General features: G+C 41.6%; 1 protein-coding gene across 1 annotated transcript in view; it reads right to left on the bottom strand.

The window, feature by feature from the left end:
- Window positions 1–3,911: 3,911 nt before the first annotated feature.
- RIPOR2 (RHO family interacting cell polarization regulator 2) overlaps window positions 3,912–21,312 on the bottom strand; it is a 107,094-nt gene continuing 89,693 nt past the window's right edge. The window contains exons 15-23 of the mRNA XM_068960628.1: window positions 18,854–19,038; window positions 16,470–16,638; window positions 12,712–12,847; window positions 11,316–11,477; window positions 10,217–10,375; window positions 9,023–9,228; window positions 7,435–7,518; window positions 4,275–4,365; window positions 3,912–4,012 (exon numbers count right to left, since the gene is read on the bottom strand). Coding sequence (XP_068816729.1) covers window positions 3,912–4,012; window positions 4,275–4,365; window positions 7,435–7,518; window positions 9,023–9,228; window positions 10,217–10,375; window positions 11,316–11,477; window positions 12,712–12,847; window positions 16,470–16,638; window positions 18,854–19,038 — 1,293 coding nt within the window. The remainder of the gene's footprint in view (window positions 4,013–4,274; window positions 4,366–7,434; window positions 7,519–9,022; window positions 9,229–10,216; window positions 10,376–11,315; window positions 11,478–12,711; window positions 12,848–16,469; window positions 16,639–18,853; window positions 19,039–21,312) is intronic.

Genomic DNA, 21,312 nt, shown 5'->3' with positions numbered 1-21,312 from the left:
CCCTTGGCTTTTCTCTGTTTCATATCTCAGTTCCAACTTATCAACAGATCCTACTGGCTGTACTTTCAAGGTAGAAATTTGGATGCCTGTCCAAATCTGGGACATTCTACGAAATGTACTTGTCTGTATTCTTCAAATATAGTAAGGTGTAGAAGTTTAAAGGGTAGGGGCACAACTGTTCCAGATTAAAAGAACCTAAAGAGGAGAGTCACCATAAGATCCAGCAATCTCCCTTCTAGCCATGTATCTGGAGAAAACTCTAATTTGAAAAGATATATACACCCCAATATTCATAGCAGCACTGTTTGCAATAACCAGCTGCAATTCATGGAGTCGCAAAGAGTCGGACACAACTGAGCGACTGGACTGAACTGAACTGAACACATGAAATCAACCTCAATATTCATCTGCAAATGAATGGATAAAGAAGATGAAGTACATATATATAATGGAATACTACTCAGCTATAAAAAGAGTGAAATAATGCCATTTGCAACAATGTGAATGGACAAAGAGATTATCATAGTAAGTAAAGTAAGTCTTACAGAGAAAGACAAATATCATATGATAGCACTTATATGTGGAATCTAAAATAAGATACAAATGAACTTATTTACAAAACAGAAACAGGCTCACAGACAATAGAAAACAAACTAACTTATGGTTATCAAAGGGAGAGTTGGGAGAGGAATAAATTAGGAATTTGGGATTAGCAGATAAAAACTATTATAAATAAATGAAATAGATAAACCACAAAATCCTACTATATAGCATTGGGAACTACAATATCTTGTAATAAACCATAATGGGAAAGAATTTTAAAAAGAATATTTTTATATCTATATGAGTCACTTTGCTCTGATTCAGAAGCTACACAACAGTGTAAATCAATTAAAAAAGAACCTGAAGAGGCATACAACTAAACATGTAACCCATGGTTAGAACCCATGGTTGCAAACATGTATCCATGTATGTGCATGAGCATATGTGTATGTGTGTCTATTCTATAAAGGCTATGACTGGGACAACTGAGGAAACACAGAGCCTGCATTATCCAATATGGTAGCCACTAGCCACACATGGCTACGGAGTACCTGAAATGTGGCCGATCTGAACTGTGATGTGCTGTAATTGTAAAATATTATTCTATTTCAAAGTATGAGAAAAAGAAGGTAAAATATTTTATTAATAATTTTTATATTGATTACAAATTGAAAGATTTTGGATATGCTAGGTTAAACAAAACATATTATTAGAATTAGCTTCCCCTGTTCTTGTTACTTCGTGTGGCTACTAGAAAATCTAAAACCTCAAGCATGGTCCCTTTTTAAGGTCTTTGCATTTACTGTTGTATCTGCCTGGAATGTTCTTCCCAGAGGCATCCACATATCCACACGACTCATCTGTCAGTCCCTCAGATCATCCTCGAAAGTCATTTTCTCTTAGGCCTGCGCTGACCACTCTCTTTGAAACTTGTGATCTTTGCCCTATCCCATTTCACATCCCCAGCCTTGGCCTTGGGCAGTTACATTCCTTTTCTTGGTCTTTTTTTTTTGGCCACATTGCATGGCTTGTGGGATCTTAGTTCCTGGGCTCCTGGCTGTGGAGTCGCAGAGTCCTAACCACTGGGCCGCCAGGGAGTTCCTTCCTTTTCTCTGTCTTATTGTCTTCTCTTTCCAGGATATGAGCCCTGTGAGGGCAGGAATTTTTATGTCTTGCAGCAACAAGACCAGCACAGCCAAAAAATAAATAATTAAATTTAAAATATACCAATAGCAACTTAGACAAAATGGGGCAGCACAGGAATGTGTTCCAGATGAAGGAATCAGATAAAATGCAGCTCTGTTTTTCCTTCAATTAGCATTATAACACCTCTGAGACGTAACTATCATTCTCATGCATGGATGAAGGAATTTCAAGATAAGAATAAATTCAAATTGAGAATGAAGTGTAGTGTGTTGTGTAAATATCAACTCAACAAGAACATGTGAAAAAATATAGCAGACTCTGAACATGAAACTAGTAATTCAAAAATAATTTTTATTTTAACTTACATGATTGAAAGAGTGATGAATGCAAATACCACAAAACTAAAAGCACCCCTTTCAACCAAAAATAAAATGCAGAAGTGAATACAAAAGGTATAGAATTAATCATTCATGCAATACTCAAAAAAATAAAAAACCCAGACAACAAAACAATTCTGTGACATTTGTGATTTGACTTTCTATTAAAAAAAAATCACTTCAACCATTTGATCGGGACTACAGACTATACATACTAACTGTAGGCTGTACAATGTACCTTTAAAAGGGAAGATATGCATATATATAATATTTATAAATTTACAAATTTATATATACATTATAACTTCACAGTTGAAAGAACTTATCTACCAGGAAGCCTGATAAACAATTTACACTTTAAACGAAATAAGAATTGTTTTTAAAGGTCTTGCTAAAATGTCAATATTTCAAATAACATCTAAATGATTATACAAGCACATTCAGAGAATAGTAGATATTCCACAGTTTAAATTACACTCATACATATTATTTTGATATCTTGGCATATCCCACCTTATATACTCTTAAGAGGAAAAACAGTTATTTAATAAGAATTACTGAATGGACTTGTATTTTATTTAAAGGACTTACTACCCTGATACGAAAGCAATGATGGGAGCTGTCTTAACTGTTTGGCCAGCGGTGCTTAGCCAGTGATGACTGATTCCTCTAGGGCATCAGGGCATTCATCAGGGCATTCTTCAGGGCATTCAGGGCATCATTCAGGGCATTCTTCCTTCCCTATAATACTTTCTATAAAAGCAAAGGCCACTGTTATTGATCCTCTGTTTTCGCCTCGCTGTTGTCATTTAGTCACCAAGTCGTGTCTGACTCTTCAACCCCATGGACTGCAGCCTGCCAGGCTCCTCTGACCATGGGGTTTCCCAGGCAAGAATAGTAGAATGGCTTGCCATTTCCTTCTCCAGGGGATCTTCCCAACCCAGGGATGAACATGCATCCCCTGCCTAGACAGGCACATTCTTGACCGTGAGCCTCCAGGGAAGCCTCTTTCACCCCATTAGGATTCCTCCAACTTCTATGTTGTTCTTCTTCAAGGAGCATCATAACTTTCTGAAAACTTCTGGTTTTGATCTGCCTTAGCAGCAAAATACTTCTATTATAAAAAGTATCATTTAAAAATGGCTCTTATTTAAAAAAAAAAAAAAGCTTAAGTTTTGAGTATCTTCTTAAAAATGAGTATGGTATAATCTTAATAAGGTAATTTTTAGTGATCTACCCATCTTTTTTTTTTTTAATCCATCTTTTTTTTATATACTGGAAACATGCCTTTGGATTTTTCACGATAGAGAAACAAAAGAAATTGTGGTGGCTTGAAAAAATGAAAATAAAAAATCTTATAATGTATTCTTTTACCAGGTTCTGCAGGCAAACTTGTATTTAAAGAAATTCTTTTATTTTTTTTGCTTCACATTTAAGGTAAAATTAGGTACCTAAAGGGGCCACTCAACCCTGAGAACACAACAGAGGAAAAACTGCAAGGCATATGATATTTATCAAAGTATCATGTGACTATTTCAAGCTTATAGAAGAACTTCCAAAAAAGTACAAAGATGGCTGTTTTAAAATTCCATACATACTAGATAAGACAGACTCTTCTACTAAGTTTTGTCAGCTGCAATCAGTGATGTAATCTACTGAAATATACATAGCCCTATTCTATTGGCCAAAGGAAAAATAGATAAGCACTGTGAAACTGGACTTTGGATTCCTTCCAAAACATTTAAAATTATCAGACAACCTCAACAGCTTCCAGCTAAGTCACAGCACCATCTTGATTAACAGGGCCATTTATTACGACAGCTGTTAGGCAGAGTCAGATTGTAATTAAAAGGCCGTGGCAACTTCACTTGCAAGACGACCTCCAACTTTTACACAGTCTCGAGGAAATTTGTCCAACTGTTCATATGCCAGCCGCCCATCTTCTCCTGGATACAGAACACCAAAAATAAATACCAGTTTGAACTTAACATGTTTATTCATCACTCAGAATAATAAATTAATACCAGTTGGTACTAATTGATCAGTCCCTCATACTGTGTGTGTGTGTGTGTGTGTGTAAGTGCTTGAGCAAATAGCCTATAGGAGAAAACTTGCTCAAACAAGGCACATGAAACTTCTTACCATTACCTTTGTGAGTGTCAGAAATAAACAATCATGTTACCAAAAAACAAAAACAAAAAAACTCACCAAGAGATAAGAGAGTTTCTGAGGCCACATTTCTGATTTCTTCAGTATCAGACTGACACAATGTCACCAGCATTTTAATGCTTTCAGTAGCCTACAAGGAGAAAAGAGTTAAAACAGTGTTGTGACATTTAGGTGTGGGACCACATGAGACTTAGCATTTTCACAGCTGGTGGGGACTTTAAAAACCACCCTGCTGCTGCTGCTAAGTCACGTCAGTTGTGTCCAACTCTGTGCGACCCCATAGACGGCAGCCCACCAGGCTCCCCCATCCCTGGGATTCTACAGGCAAGAACACCGGAATGGGTTGCCACTTCCTTCTCCAGTGAATGATAGTGAAAAGTGAAAGTGAAAGTGAAGTTGCTCAGTTGTGTCTGACTCTTTGCGACCCCATGGACTGCAGCCTACCCGGCCCCTCCGTCCATGGGATTTCCCAGGCAAGAGTACTGGAGTGGATGCCATTGCCTTCTCCGTAAAAACCACCCAGGTCTTCCCAAACCCAGTTGAGTATCAGGATCACTCTGGGAGCTCTTATAAAAGTACAGATTCCTGATGCTACTCAGACACATCAGATTAGAACCTCCTGGATGGAGCTCAGGATGTGTACTTGTGGGAACTCTGATGACCAGGGAAGTTCCTCATTTCACAGGGGACTCCAGGCCGAGAGAAGGGAAATGACCAGCCTGCTTTTCCAGAATAGAATCCACTTCTATTTCTTTCTACTGTGTCTCATTCCTTCCAAAACAGTTCTAATTTAAGAATTCCTAATTTTAGTTTATATATTAAAATAGAGGAGATGAATAAAGGTCAAGGATGGGAATTCGTCTATTTGTTTCTTCCACAAACATTTACTGAGCACTCTGTGAACCAGGCGGTTCACAGGGCCTGGGAGACTCAGCCATGAACATGACATGTTCCTGACCCTTAAGAATTTACAGTCCGGTGGAAAAACAGACGGTGAAATAAGTAAACTAATTATTATGATGAGTGACAGGCTGAGTCAGGGTGCTGGGGCCAAACATGACTGGGAGATGCAGAGTAGTCTGATCAGGGAAGTCTTCCTGGAGGAAGTGTATCTTAGAGGAGTTGGTCAAGTTTGGGCATGTGGTAAAGATGTGTGTGTGTGCGTGTGTGTGTGTGTGTACTTGTGTACGTAGTGTTTGGGGGTGAGGAGAAGGAAATACAGGGCCCAAATCAAGGGGAGGCTTATAAGCCATGTTAACAGTTTTAGATATCATTCTAAGATCATGGAAAGTCATGTAAGAGGTTTAAATAGGACTTGTTTTTTAATTCTGAGCTTTCTAACCACAGAGGAGAGGATGAACTACAGGGAGGCAGAGAGACTGGTGGAAATGTGGCTGGAATCCAGGTGAATAGAATGCGGATGAAGAGGAGAGAGATTCCTGCTACCAGTGAAGTGGGATATGCAGGATGAGGAGGCTGGCTGGAGGTGGAGGCTGAGGGCAAGGGCAGGTCACTGATGGCTCCTAGGTTTCTGGCCTAAGCTCCTGCAAAGAAGTTGGACAATCCACTCACACACCGGAGACGAGAAGTAGGGGTGAGATGGGTGGAGTCTGAGGTAACTTCCTAGGGAGGCTACCTAAGAGCAAGCTGGATCAGAGATGGAAGGGATGACATGGACGGGAAACATGGGGAGTTATTAGCATAGGCATAGCCATGGAAGGGAGGACACAGAGAAGGAGAAGAGAGCCCAGCAGAGTCGTGTTCATGAGGGCCAATGATAAAGGCCGGTAGATAAAAGAGGGCCTGCTGTGAATAAAATGCTCTTCTAGTGATTTTGAAGAGTTGATAACGAATAACACATTATGGTTTTCTTTCTTGGAAGAAAGGCTTATGGAGTGGTAGCGGTGGTGCTGGGCACTGGAAGACAACAGACGGAAGCAAGCAAGAAGGTGTTTCTTTGGGTTCGTGTAGCCCAGTGAGACAGATGGGGGAACGACAATTGCATTTAAGAACCCTGACCTCTCAAGCTTGTTTCCAGTATGGTACTAGGAAAGAAATATGTCGGATGTCTGTTTGCTGTCATTCATTAAAAAAAATTTTTTTTTTTCTCTTGACACGTTAATGAGAGTTGCCTGGTTGGGTCTGTGCTGTGTTTTTTACATCATGCTGTTTGGAGCCCCTTTTAAGAGCTGGGGGGCTGGGGATGGTTTAGAAAGAGGTCTTTGCTTTAGGAGGAAAGAGTAATGGGGGGAATTGCTGCTCCCAGACTGTGAACATGCTGGAGTTTAAAACTGTAGCTTTTAAACCTTCACAGCATGTAAACCCACAAAAACTGGTGCGGATCACATATCCTTATGTCTTACTTTCCATTAACTCTGTGTCACAGCCATCATCGCTGACCTGTCACTATCAGGACAGCACCCAAATGCACAGCAACCACTGTGGGCCTTTTTTTGGCCACCTCAAGGTAATTTTTTGACCAAGTAACAAGGAAGGCAAATTTTCCCAGAACAGTTTTTCTTCACAGGTCATTAACTTTTTCTTTTGAGGTGTTAATCCCTTTCACATCCCATTAGGTCTGCAGGTCCTCCCACACAAGATTTTAGCAGATCTCAAGGTGTGGCCTTTTCATTCTTTTCTCAAGGATGATTAATCTTATATTTTGTGATTAAGGTCAGTCAGACATTAAATCTTGACTACTAAAAGGCAAGCTCCTTAAAACATTGGCAATTCTCAGCCCTCTGACACAATGAAGATGGACGAGCTGCTTAGTAAAAGAGCTTCCAGGGAAGGGTTTGGAAGTTTATTGGCACACTGGATTTTAGTATTTCTTCACCAATTTTATCTCTGCCATATTTCTGTACACAAGAAAAATTGATGAAATCAGCATGTCATCTCTTTTTTGGCATGAGAGACACTTTTCTAATAGTGGCCCTGAGGCAAATTGATTCCTGAGAGCTACTGAAAAAGGGAATTGTTTTCCAGAAAGTATTGACTTTAACAAAACCAAGTCACATTTAGGTACTATTTGAAGACAAAAAGGACTCCCCAACTAATACACAGGGTAAAGGAGAGGAGAAAGGCTGCTAAAGCAGGTACTTCCAAATATGGAAAGAAAGCTGTCTATGCACCTGGCTTAGTCTCAAAGCCAGAGTCAGCTCGAAGCTGACCTGCCAGGGACTCCAAGGCTAGGCCTTACCTTCAGGCTTTTCAGGGCCAGGCAAGCTGCCTTCTGGAGCCGGAGGTCAGTCTTTGTTAGGGCTTCACAGTAATAAAGCAAGGCCTGAAAGAGAAGGAAGGACGCCATGAAGACATTTTGATTTGTTTGTATGTTCAGGCTTCCCTAGTGGCTCAGTGGGTAAAGAGTCTGCTTGCAATGCAGGAGATCCAGGTTCAGTCCCTGGGTCGGGAAGATCTCCTGGCGAAAGGAATGGCAACCCACTCCAGTATTCTTGCCTGGAGAATTCCATGGACAAGGGAGCCAGGCTGGCTACAGTTTATGGGATCACAAAGAGTCAGATATGACTGTATAACTTTCACTTTTTTTTTTCAGACGTATGTATCATTTTTACTCCCTGATATAAGCTACAGGTAAAATGAGACATTTTGCACTACCCTCAGAGTGGGAAAAAAAAAAAAAAATCCATTAGAATGCATACTGATTAAAAGAGCTTGATCTTTTTATCCAATCCATCCATGCCTTCTGTTCTATGACTGGCATCGCATAATACATGGTCTCTGATGTCTTGCTCTTTCAGTGTGGGTGAGGGTATTTGGCCCACAGAAGAGCATTTTGAGCAAACTCTCCTAAAAGACTGGAGCTTTGTAGTCTTGAAAGAACAGCATCAAGTTCATGTTCTCGGGCCAAAATGTATTAGAATGGAATATCTTCCCAGGAGTACATCCCACCACACACTGACTTAGATAATTAGATAATGCCTTAGGAAGGTTCAGCAAACTCTTCTCTGAGTTCAACAGCGGACCCACCCCGAAGACAAGAAGGGCCAACTTTTAGTTTCTTTAACTGATCTGAAAGTTGATGGGATGTGGGTTTTAGAATGACTGTTCAGGTTGTAAAGGGCTCTCAGGTGTAAAGGGCCTGCTTATACTAGGCCCCAAAGTACTTGAATTGCATATGCTTATTACACTTGGATGACTGTTGAATTGAAGCCGAGAGAGGTAAACTGTCTCCTTCCTAGCAACAGGAGAGATGGCTTTTAAAGTAAAAATTATTCTAGTGCTTTGACCCAATAGTTTTATGACTTAACTGCAAGCTATTCAGAAAACATATGTGTGCGTGAACACGCATATGTATGTTCATCACAATATTTTTCAGAGTTGGAAACTACACAAATGCTCTTCAATATGCAACACAAAAATAACAGGTTATTTATATACTGAGATGCCACTTATGTATCAAATAGAATAAAGTAGATCAATATGTTCTGACATGAAAAGAAAATAACCATGATATATTACATTTAAAAAATCATTTGTGCAATAAGATAGTGTGATCTCATTGAAGAAAAAATAATTATTTATGTTAGCATATACATAGAAAAGATCTGAAGGAATGTACACTGGTGATTAATAGTTTTCTCTGGGGGCTAGACTTACAGGACCTTAACTATTTTCAGTATATAAGGGCCACGCAATTTTTTTTTTAAATTTTAAAAAACAGGAGAAAGAAAATTATTTTTACAAAGGAAGAGATGACACAATATTAACAGTAAATGGCATAAAATTAAACAAGCTTCTGCCCTGCCGTCCACCATTTCATGCCCGACCTTTTCCCTGAAATGCTCGCTTCTGGAGGCAGCTGTCAAGTAAAGCGTCACGGCCTCACTAGCTCCACTGTCCTCCCCAGTTAGGAGCAGAGCCAGCGTCCTGAGTACTTCCTCCTGCGGGGCCGGGAAGTTGCCAGGGGCCAGGTCACTCATGGCCTGGAGCAGTTTCTCCTCTCTCAGTGACTGCAGAGTCTGAACCACCGAAACTGGAGGGAGAGGAAAAGCAGAAGTCACCTTCTGTTGGCAAAGTAGCATGCTCATTACAGATACGAGCAAGGTTCAAGGATGTGCTTAATAAAAGACCCAAGAATATATGAAAAATTAGCATATGAGAAAGGCGATGTTTCCGATAAGTGACGGTGGAGGAAGATTTTCTTCTTCCTGTGATGCCAATTACCGTGCTGAACATGGTGTCTCGGAGTTTAAAGAGAAGGACCGAGCCCGAACCCGGGTCAGGGTCAGACACATTTCCGCCACTAGCACTGTGGCCAACCTACTTACTCCCAAGAACACACCTGGTTCCTCTCGCCTCACCCTCCTGCCGCCCATTCTCAAGCATGGGTGGAGAAACAGCACAAACTTGGGACCCAGAAACCAGCCCCTCACAGCCTGGCTGCACTCCTGGAGAGGCTTGCACTCAAGGCAGAAGCTGGTTCTCGTCCTCATAACTGGAGTGCCACATGAGAAGGCAATGACAAGCTTCACTGCTGCTCCTTGTGTTGCTGTCTGTTTTCTTCAATCCCTGAAGATGAAGCCTTAGATTTGTTTTTTCATCTCTCCCTCCTTTTCGTTCCCAATGTGTCACCCCATTGGCTTCTATGGAACCTCACTTCTGCTTAGTATTATGAAAGCGCCACCAAAAAGGCACTATAAAATAGCATTGCCTGTAGGCTTGATCCTACAAACGGCAAATATATTGATAGACAAAAACTTCAGCAGGGCCTTAAATCATTTACCAGCTTCCTGTTAATAGTACACCCCTGTTGAGCGAAAAGGGTATGCTCAGCAAACCTTTGTTTCATTGTCAAAGGGCTCACTCATGTTAAAAGTCCAGGAGCCATCTAAAAGACAAATCTTAGCCCAGCTGTTGACTTGGGGGAAGAAAAAGCTATCATCACTAAAAACTATGATTGAAGACACCAAAGATTATCCCAGATTGAGCCCCGCATAGTGTGAGCAAAGAACATGTCCTACCTTGCTTGGCCAGCTGGTTCAGGTAACTCTCCAGGTCACTCACGCCGTGGCTCGTAAAGTAACTGTAATACTGGAAAACAGTGATGACTTCGGAGGACAGGCTGGCGGGAAGCAGGGGCTCAGCTCGGTCCAGGATTTGGGACACCAGGGTGTGAAACACTATTTGGAAGGGGGAGATAGGAAGTAGTTTTTAAGAAACACAGTCAATCATTCATTCATCTCTCATTTGTCTATCTTTCTATTGGGGTACACGATGGAGTGAAGTCTGCAGAGTTCAGTGTAAAGCATATATATATATACCCGTGTAACTATCATTTGTATCAAGATACAGAAATCACTGGGATGCCATTACGTTCTCCTGTGCCCCCTCCCAGTATGCTCCAACCATAGGGACAAACTTCTATCAATTATCAATAATAGTCAAACTATCAATACATTGGTTTTATCTGTTCTTGAACTTCATATAAATAAAACTATATACTATGTGCTTTTTGAATCTAGCTCCTTTTGTTCAAAAATTATGTGAGATTCATCCAAATTATTGCTTGCAGCAGTGAATTTAGTCTTTTTGAAAACTGCTGTGTAATATTACCATTTATCCCTTCTCCTGTTGAAGGGCATTTGAATTGTTTCCATTTTTGGTTCCTGTGAATAAAGCTGCTATGAACCTTCTTATACATGTCCTCTTAAAAAATGAGGATAAGCTTGTATTTCTCTTGACATATTTAGGAGTGGAATTGCTGGATCATAGGGTAGGAGTATACCTATTCAGTTTCTATAGAAACTGTCAAGCAGTTTTTCCCGAGTGGTTATACCATTTGACACTCCTGTATTGGTGACTTTTTAATGAGAAAAGGATACATACTTCAATAGCAGTACAGACATACGGTCCTTTTCAAAGTCACTGGTGATATTTGGAATGAAAACATGTTCCCTGTCTTTTCTTTCTTTGATTTTTCTGAGTAGATGATGTTTTCTCTGGAGGGGAAGCCTCTTTTCTGGGCTAGCTGCGGCGGGGAGTGTTGAGGGAAATGCACCACCGCTTACTACTTTCAACCCAAAAGTCGGAAATATTTCTCTCATTCCTGTTGCCCTGTACCTGGGTCTGCAAGCCCGGGGTAGTCTCTGTTGACGGTTCTGGCAAAGCTGGCCTCTAGCTGCTTAATCACTCTGTCCGCGGAGCTGTGGTAGACCCCGATCGGGGTGCAGCATTTGGTCCAGAAGGACAGCAAAGACAGTTTTTTGTGAAATTCCGGTATAGCTGGAATAGAAGACAAGCCCCCATCCCACGACTCAGTGAAACAGATTCAGATGCAGAGATGGACCTGGGTGGGGTGGGGCAGGCATCGCCAGGGGCCTTTCTTTCTTTCTTTTTTTAAGACCAGTTTTTAATCAGAACTACAGGATTCCCCTGCTGTTGGCAGGTGGTCCTGAGGGCAAAGAAGTGGAGATGAGGAGCTTATCCAGCCTGGGCACTAAAGAAAAGGCGGCAAAAGCAAACTGTTTGCTTTCTGTGATAGAAAACAGCAGGTCTACCCTTGAGAGAAAGTCTAATCCCCCCACCTCCTGTAACTTAGCAAATAAAACTGTGCAGGATCAGAGAATCAAACCCCAGGAGATTTTCTGCAGCGGGGGAACAGAGTAGAGGGTGACTGAAGGAGTTTTTCACCCTTCCCAGGTGGCTCTTCAACTGAAATGATTGAAGAGCCATGTGCCACAGTCAGCGTTTCAGTCCAGAGGCTCTGATCAAGCCAAGGGGCTGGAGGAGGAGCGAACAGGAGCCTGCATGTCCTGCCGCTTTTCACATCTCTCAGAGCCCTGTCAAGGTCACCTGCTCCTGGGAGGACTGGAAGCAGGAGGCAGCAACGTATAGAAAGAACCTATAGGGAATTTCAAGCCTAACTGGAGATAATCCAGAAGATCCTAGTTTCCCACTCTTTCCACTATCTGATGGGGAAAAGAAGACACAAATTCTTGTCTCTAGGCACTAGTCTTGTAGCCAGACCACACAAATTCAAAGGTATCGTCAAATTTTCTATTTAAAATTCTGAACCAAGGATTCTCTTGAAGGCCTTTGACTCCTCGTATTTCTGCCACAGTAGCTTTGGGAGCATCTTGCCTTTGACCGTCAACCGCTATGGGGGTTGTCTCAGCCAGCTCCACTGTATAGGGGCAATCCTGATCACCTGTCCCCAGGGGGAACCAGCAGAGGAGGAGGGGGTTCTGTGTATACACGAGAGTCTGCCTCCTGGAGGTGGAGGCCCCTCTAGAAAAAGCTAGGTGTCTGCTGCTTTGACTCCGATTCTGAAGCAGGTTGTTAATTATGACCACACTCATGTGGCAACCTTCCTCTATTCTACAGCCCAAGAGTGCTTCTCTGCCACCCTAACAAAGCCATGAATGGATGCAGGTGGGGACTGGGGCAGGTGGGGTGGGCGGAAGGCTCATGGTGCTACAGTTTGTAAGAACCTGGCGGTGTCACTGCAGGGGCTCACCTTCAATGACAGAGCTGATGTTTCCAATGTTCTCATCGCTGACAGCCGAGAGCTTCTCCATCACCTGGATTTGCCTGGAAAGCTTCTCTAACAGGTTGCTGGCCACAAATGGGGTTTTACTCGAAAGAACAATTTGCTGATAAAACGAACAAAACCACTGGGTCAGTTGTCAATAGAGCTCAGCTTCATCCTTCTGAATGAAGAGGGGATGTTAAACTCATACACCTTTCTGTTTCAGTATAGTGTTCCTTATTCCAGGCCGGTTACAACATCTGATGAAATCAGACATGTTTTCGTTGCTTTCAACTTTTTTCATGCTGGGGCAAATTCTAGAGTTTTCTCAGTAGTAGGGCTGCAAAGTTATTATAAAGTTGCCTTTCTGTACATACTGTCAATCCGTAAGACCTCTTTGAAACTTGAAGAGCATATTTAGGTTGCCACTGGTGTGGAAGCAGAAAAAAGATTTGTTTTACAAGTGTAGTTATTTTTCATGGCCTGGATTCATATCATTGTTTTCAAGCTGAAAATTAAGAGTGTGTTGTATAATAATCATAATTACAACAAAAGTTTATCTCATTAATGAGTGCTTACTATGTACCAGGCGTTGGTCTGGGCCTTATACATAAATTAGCTCATGTTATTTTGTACAACAACCCAAAAGTGGGTACTTTTGATTTTCCAGTTAACTGATGAGGAAACTGAGGTACAGAGAGGTTAAGCAACCTGTCCAAGAGAACATTAATGGCAAGTGATTTCATTTGTGTGCAGGTCATGAGAATAAAGAGAGCCCTAAGAGGAGAAAGGACAGAAATCAGTGACTGTCTGAAGGTTCTAGTCCTTTCTGTGCCTCTGTCCCCTTCACTTGGCAGGCATGGCTGCAGGACGCAGAACTGTACCATCATCCTGTATGGTCTCAAGCATTTGGGCTCTAAAGCAAAATGAATTTTTCACATTCAAAAGTCAAGCATTATATACAAATGCCTTTCATGTAAAAAAAAAAAAATGAGTAGAAAAGAACTGCTCTATTTTAAACATAATTATAGCTATTATAATTCTTACGGAATACCCATTTTTATCTCTTTGCAATTATATACCAAATGAATAAGCAAGCTTCCTGATTCAGGTTGTTGTTCAGTTGCTCAGCCATGTCCGACTCTATGCAACTCCACGGACTGCAACATGCCAGGCTTCCCCGACTTTCGTCATCTCCCAGAACTTGCTCAATCGCATGTCCTTTGAATCAGTGATGGCATCCAACCATCTTGTGAATTAGAAATCAGGTTTCTACCTTGATTTCTACTTTATTCTACATCTCCTTTATTCTACACCTTTATGTCTATCTCTTTTGTTTTTCTTTTCTCTTTTTAAATTTAACGATCTAATTGGCTTTATTAAACAATTCATGAATTGGGCAGTGTCCCATGTACCACGTAGTAATGGACTAGGTGGGACTACTCCCCCTTGTTTTTTCTAGTATTGTTGTTCCCCACAGAAGAGTTGAATTTGTTATAACCATGGCCTCACTGTAGAGAGAAACACCACACTAACTCTTGTATGCCAATTAGTCTTTGAGCGAACACATCTGTCCCTTGATGGAACAGAATTCTCCCATGTCTCACGAAGTAATGACTATGTCTGAAAGGCGAACAGGGAGTTTGCTTAGCAGAGTCTCGGGCTCACCAAGGACAAAGGGCTGTGAACACCATCTCATTCCAATGCTTGGTGAATAGAGAATAGCTGTAAGTCAACAACAATCCTTGTTCATTTTGGTCAGAAAAAATGTGCACCGTCTGCCAGACTGGTTGTCAGTACCTGGCTTATAAATTAAACACTCAACAAAAGAGATCCACTGGGGTACTGGCCAACCTAGTGCAAGAGTCATAACTGCCTACCAGCTTCCCACAGAATGTGAGTATCTGAGGCGGCTTTGAGGGTCTCTATTCATGGAGAAACAGATTTTTCTATATCTCATCATGGGTGTGTTATTGAAAAAGCAATGTTAACCCATTCCCAGCCTCCCTGGGTCCTTCCTCCCCACCCTGCCTCAGGCTTCCAATTGAACACATGCTCTTAAAAGCATGATTTCTCCTCTTTGTGCGCTCTTCCTGCCTGGCCCAGCCCCTTACAACCATTATACATTTGCTTTCACTTTCTGTTCCTGATTCCCATACACTGAGGCAAGGTGAGAGAAGAACAAGATTGGGAAAAGACCAACATCTGGGAGAGGAGGAAGCATTCATGCAGATGCTTGGGGGAAAGTGCTTTGTTTGACAGCTGAAACCCTCGCTGCAACAAAAGAATGTCGAAATAGTTGTTCCACTGCAGATGGTGACTGCAGCCATGAAATTAAGACACTTGTTCCTTGGAAGAAAAGCTATGACCAACCTAGACAGCATATTAAAAAGCAGAGACATCACTTTGCCGACAAATGTCCATCTAGTCAAAGCTATGGCTTTTCCAGTAGTGGTGTACGGATGTGAGAGAGGGATCATGAAAAAGGCTGAGCACCAAAGAACTGATGCTTCAGAGTCCCTTGGACTGAAAGGAGATTGAACCAGTCAGTCCTAAATGAAATGAACCCTGAATATTCATTGGAAGAACTGATGCTGAAGCTGATAACTCTTTGGTCACCTGATGCAAGCAGCTGACTCACTGGAAAAGACCCTGATGTTGGGAAAGACTGAGGGCAAGAAAAAAAGGGAGTGACAGAGGATGAGATAGTTAGATGGCATCACTGATTCAATGGACATGAGCTTGAGCAAACTCTGGGAGAAAGTGAAGTATGGGGAAGCCTGGCGTGCTCCATGGGGTAGCACAGAGTTGGACATGACTGAGTGACTGAACGGCAACAACTGTGGCAAAATCTTAAGTGGTAAACCAGCCTGATATGAGAAGAAAAAGGAGCCCCACGGTGTCCCAGAATGAAAATGAACTGGTGAGGATAATGGCTGTAAAATATTCTTTCTCATTGTTAATTAGTACTTACTCGCAATCTGGGAAACTGTGGTTATATTCTGTAGCATTTTGCCTTTAGCTGTCCAGGTGATGGAAAGCTAACTAATGTGTTGGGTTTATGTTAACATAAGTTCAGTAATACTGGCTTTCAAAGTCCATTTGTAGATGGCAGAATGCAAATTCCTTTTTTAAAAAAATCGCAGGACTTCCCTGGTTGGTTCAGTGGTTAATACTCCTCGCTTCCACTGCAGAGGGCATGAGTTCCATCCCTGGTCAGGGAACTAAGATCCCATATGCTGGGAAGTGTGATCAAATAATTAAAATTTAAAAATCACATTACTCTCACCTGTTATCGAATAATTTGAAAGCAAGAGCTCACTACATGTCACTTACTACCTGTTAAGGTCTGAAGATCTAGACTTTTTAAATTTATAAAAATTTATTTTATTTTTTTGGCCATGCTGTGTGGCATGTGGGACCTCAGTTCCACGTCCAGGATGGAATTCACACCCTCTGCAGTGGAAGTGTATAGTCTTAACCACAGGACCACCAGGGAAGTCCCTGGAGACCTAGATTTTAAGATGAAAAACCCAGGGTTGAAGGAAGACGGCCATGTAATTTAGTTTTTGAGTTCAAATCAAAGCAGATGAGATAGGGCACGTTCAGGGAGGTTTGGCCGTAGATGATTATTCTCACATTCCTGAATTCTCCTTTTCCTGGGAAAACCGAAAAAAAAGGAAGCACACATTCTTGGTGCATCAACAGCCTGGGCTCTAAAACCCCGGTTCAGTCGCCAGTCCTACCTGGACGAGCTGGGTGCAGTACTGGAGGTGCCTGATGATGGTAAGGTCCAGGCTTTCATTCCCCGTGGTCAGCGGGAGAGGGCTTCCTGCCACACTAGTCCCAACTCCCGTGTCCTCAGTCAGGGCTTCGCTGAGATGCCCCCTGGCTTCTGGGTGAACCGATCTGTAACTGTTGAAGCAGGAAGGGGAGCGAAACGTTAGCTGTTTCTTTCTGCACGGAGACCACAGGTCAAAACTCAACATGGCTTGTGTCAGGCCCCTACAGCACCCACTGGAAAGTCTTGCATTTCCTACCTCAAAAAATTGAGATACCCTTCAAATACTACTTTATCACTAAGCCTGGTCACCAATTTGCCTAATGTTAAAAAGATCCTACAAATAGATTGCTTCCAGAGTTCTCTGCTTCTCAAGCACAATGAACTCTTTGTCAAGTCATCTCACCAATAAGTCTTCTGAAATGTGACCTCATTTGGGGGCATATTTGTGCTCTGTTGATGGGGTGATTTGCCAAATTTCTGGGATAAACTGTCCTCTGTATTTGTGGTTTCCCAAGAGCAATACCATTAAAATAATCAGTCAAGGCTTTTTCCTGGCCTTGAATCAACTGCCACTTGAAGAAAAAGAGAAAGCATAGCCACTGGGAACAAACATGATGTTCGCCAAAAGGGGCATTTGCATCACTTTCTTCTGCTTTGCAAGCTTTGTGTAAACACTGCTGAAATATCTAAAGTTGTATCATGATGGGCACTTACATTTAAAGTTGGTGTGTTGTATTTATTATCTAATTTTATTTTTAAAATGAATCTGTGCAGAGGGGAGAGAGGGAGAGCAGAGTCTCATTTCACCCATGGAAGAAATGACCAGTAGAGATGTTAACTACAGCATCCTAGTTCACACAGCTAGGTGATTTTTGGGTTCTAGTTTCATGCTCCCCAGTCTCCACAATTTAAAAAGATCATGCACCAGAGTTTAAAGGCATTGAATGCTTTACCCTGCTTCCAAGAGGAAAACATTCAGCTTATAGTCAATCCACATTTAAAACACACACACACATTTACCCTAAACAGCTGATAACACACAGTAAGACTGATCACATTAGCCATCTTCTTTAATAGGAATGTTCTGTAGAATTTACGAAGGCTATGATATTTTTGTTCTTAAAATGCTTATATTAAGAAGAAAAGCCTTGATCTATTATGTAATAGCTTCAGCTAACAAGTATACAAGAAGAGGTTTGATTTAAGAAGCATTTCACAAATGCAATTAAGTTAGAAAATCTCAGGGTAGAATGCAGAAAGATAACTGAAACATGACATTCATTTCATAAATTCTCTTTGTTACACTCCCAGTTTGCTCAAGGGATAAATTCTATTTCTCCCCTTTTCCTTCCCTGGTTTCATTTTGGCAGAAGAAACCCTCTGGGAATAACACAACTTCAAAATATTAACACCACTCAGAGGAGTTTGTGAAGGCTAAACAGTCATAGCTTATTGTAATTTGAAAACCTGTGCACATAACATGTCAAAAGGAAAGATGGATGGAAATCCACCTTTTCCTTCGGGAAAATGTTTTTGCATTTTTTTTTTCTTTCAGCAAATTGGTGGACCTATGTTCACGGTGCTTACAGAATGGACCCCAGGCTCTAGCTCTAAGCATGTGGTTTGGTACAACAAAGCCCAGGAAGAAAGTGATAATATTTCATCTTTATCCTCCCTTCCCACTGCCCTGATTCATCTCCATCCTAGAGAAGGCCATATTCTCTCCCCAGAGGCCTGTAGTTCCACTGGCAGATATCAGTTATTAGTCATCCCTTTCTACAGTCTGAGGAAAATATGTGCCATGGGTTTTAAGCCTGGTTTTGAAACAGGTACTGATGAGCTTAATCAACTGCAAAGACCCAATAGCCAAAAGGAATAGAGAGATAAGGGATTGGAAAAGCAAAATCTAACAAAATGAAGAAATTAGGAATAAGATGCAAATCAAGGAGAACCAGGTCAAGACTGATGATCCAGTAAGAGTTCTCCAGAAACATAGTATGTGGAGTTAATTTGAAATTCATTACCCTGGGGCTAAGCTGTAGTCACTGAAACCTATTACAAGATGGATATGTACACATCCATACTTATACATAAGGGTACATATGCTTGTACAAAAATTTCCCTTTCATTTATAAAAAGTAAAATTGCATTTTTCTTAAACAACACCGAAAGAGATGAACTGTATTTAAAAATTGTACAGGACAGTGAAAAGGGTCTGTAAACCAATTCAGGTAGAGACTTTTATCTTCCTGAAGATGCGTATCAGGTCCTATCTGGTAGCAATAAACGACTGCTGTACCAGGAATGAGAGTGGAAACAGAAGTAGCTGCTGACTTCAAGACTTACCTATTTTTCTCAGTCTCAGTGTCTGAAAATACTGAGTCAGCACCTCCTCCAACATTACAAACCTCATCACCATCCTCCTCCTCCTCGTCAAAATCAGAGGTGTTCAGGAAATCAAAGCTTTCTAAAGCACTTTCAACAGTAAGACTTAAACTGGAAGACCTGCTTCGGCTTACTGCTGGCTTGCACTGCAAAGGCAGAAGGTACCAAGGAGAATATCAACATATTCGGAAGGAGAAACACAACAAAGACACCCAATGGGAGATGCGACACTTTCTTTTTTTTCAAGCTTTTATTTTTATTTTTTTGTTGGCATTTAAAAAAATTCATTTAAAAATCTTCTTATAAAAAAGTACAACCGTGGATAAAGTGACACAGTATCTGGGATTTGTTCCAAAAGAATCTGGAGGGAAGGAAGCAGGTAGAGAAAGACAAGTTTGGCCATGAATTGATCATTGTGGAAGTGTGCTGATGGCCACATTAGGATCTATTATCTGATCCTCTTTATTCCTGTTTGAAATATTTATAATCAAAAGTTTTAAAAATATTACAATCAGAAAGTCTTGGGAAACAGAATGGCTATTCTCTCTCTTAATACTGCTCAACTTCAAATAAAATTCAACTGGCAGACAAATCTAAAAGGTCAATGCCAACTACTAACCAATCTCTTAACTCCAAGTGGCAACGTGGTCTGTGCCCTGAGACAGGGCGAGCTAAGGCACCTGTCCTAAAGGATTCACAAAACAAATCTCAGAAACAGAAAACTACTCAGATTCACTAATGCACACTCTCTACGTAGATTTAAATACTAATTTTACATTCACAGCATGTAATTTTCCTTTGAGCATCGAGGAGAAAATTTTTTTCCTTTGAGCACAAGCATGACAAGGAGTGGCTGTGCTTCCCTTACAAGTCTGTCTTTGAAGGAACAACTTCCATCTCTCCCCTGACTGGGCCCTGGAATTATGTGAGCAAATCCATTCTATGGCCTGGAGAACTCTGTATTTCTGGACATTAAACAGAAACATTACAAACAGGATAATGCCCGTTGCTTTGGGCACAGCGATGGGGAGAAGTTCTTCCAAACAGTCAAAAGGATGTTGGGAGGGATCGAACGGGACAAATCCTGCAAGTAAAAGGAGCTAAATGTCCTCCATCCAGTTAGGTGGCACTCCCTGCTGACTTCGTTACACAGGGTCGGAAGGGCCTGGCAGGAGTCTGAGTCTTTTAAATCAGAGTTGTTTCATTCGCCCTCAGTCATCTCCGTCCAAGAGGCAGCACCATTTAGTTTCTGATCCTCAAGGTGTTTAGCATCCTAGGAGTGTGAAGGAGGAAAAAAAGAGAATGCTTTGCCAGCAGATGCTTTAATCCTGGCTGGAGACAAAGCCACTTGCCCCAGACCTTGACTCTAATGTCATTTTCCATCTCAGAGAGAGAGGAGGAGCCATTCCCAACTCAACCCACTTCTAGGGTCTTCTTTGCTAAGCTAGACTGCAGAACCTGACCGTGCACAGTATGGATGTGTTTAAATACGATCAAAAGAAAGAAAGGGGGGAAGTTAAGAATTTTAGGACAGTTTTGGAACAAGAGCAGATTGGAATAAAAATCTTGAAAGAAACTGACAGCCACCACGTTTTTAGAAGACTTAATGGATGACTTGCTCAGTGCTTCCTGGTGGACTGAGCACTCTAGATGCCTGGAAATGGGGGCTGCCATCACACTAGCTTTCTTTGAGGCATTTATTTTAGGTGGATTGTGTCTTGGCTCTTCACATTTAACACCTTTCTGCCCACTAAGCAAAGCTGGTCAACTGTGCAGATAAGCACTTGTTGAAGGGATCAAAGTTTTCCCTGGGATACTAGATAAGCAGCCTCCATCCATGAGTCCTGAGCTGATGCTCTGGAGTTATGTTTGACGGGAAGCAGATTCAACGTGCCCTTCCCTGATGCTAAGAGGCTATACCTACAGCAGAATCAATCTGTCAGGAGCAATAGAGGACGTGGAGAGTCAGAGCCTGAATTCCCCTCTGCCCTGGGCAGACATGCCCTCCAGAGCCAGGTCAGCATGACCGCAACTGTCAGAATAGCCTTGGGAAGGTAGTTCCAGATGCCACGGGGAAGGCCACATTTTCAAACTGTCATATCGAGGGATGCAACAGACTTCTGTGGGCTGACTCTCTGCTTGCCCCTGGCACTGTATTTTCAAGCTGATCTTATAGAACAGGTCCCCAAAGAACTGCTCTTTCCAGAGAAAGGATCCAAGTTCTCTTCTTTATGGCACTAGACATCAGAGTGGCAAAGCAAAGAATATAAGAAGCGGCAGTGGGTTTCAGGACAGAAGATCCAGTTCTGTCTTCTTGTGCCATGTTTTTAAAAACTTAATCTTTATTAAATTTTATGTACCAACTGGAGGCGGATACATTCTGGGGTAGCAATAATGACCTCATTATGAGACTCTCCTGA

Source organism: Capricornis sumatraensis, chromosome 22 (assembly GCF_032405125.1).
Source record: "Capricornis sumatraensis isolate serow.1 chromosome 22, serow.2, whole genome shotgun sequence".
In the NCBI taxonomy this organism is placed as follows: domain Eukaryota; kingdom Metazoa; phylum Chordata; class Mammalia; order Artiodactyla; family Bovidae; genus Capricornis; species Capricornis sumatraensis.
Note: the sequence above shows the minus strand (reverse complement) of the source record. Positions and strands in the feature narration are given on the sequence as shown.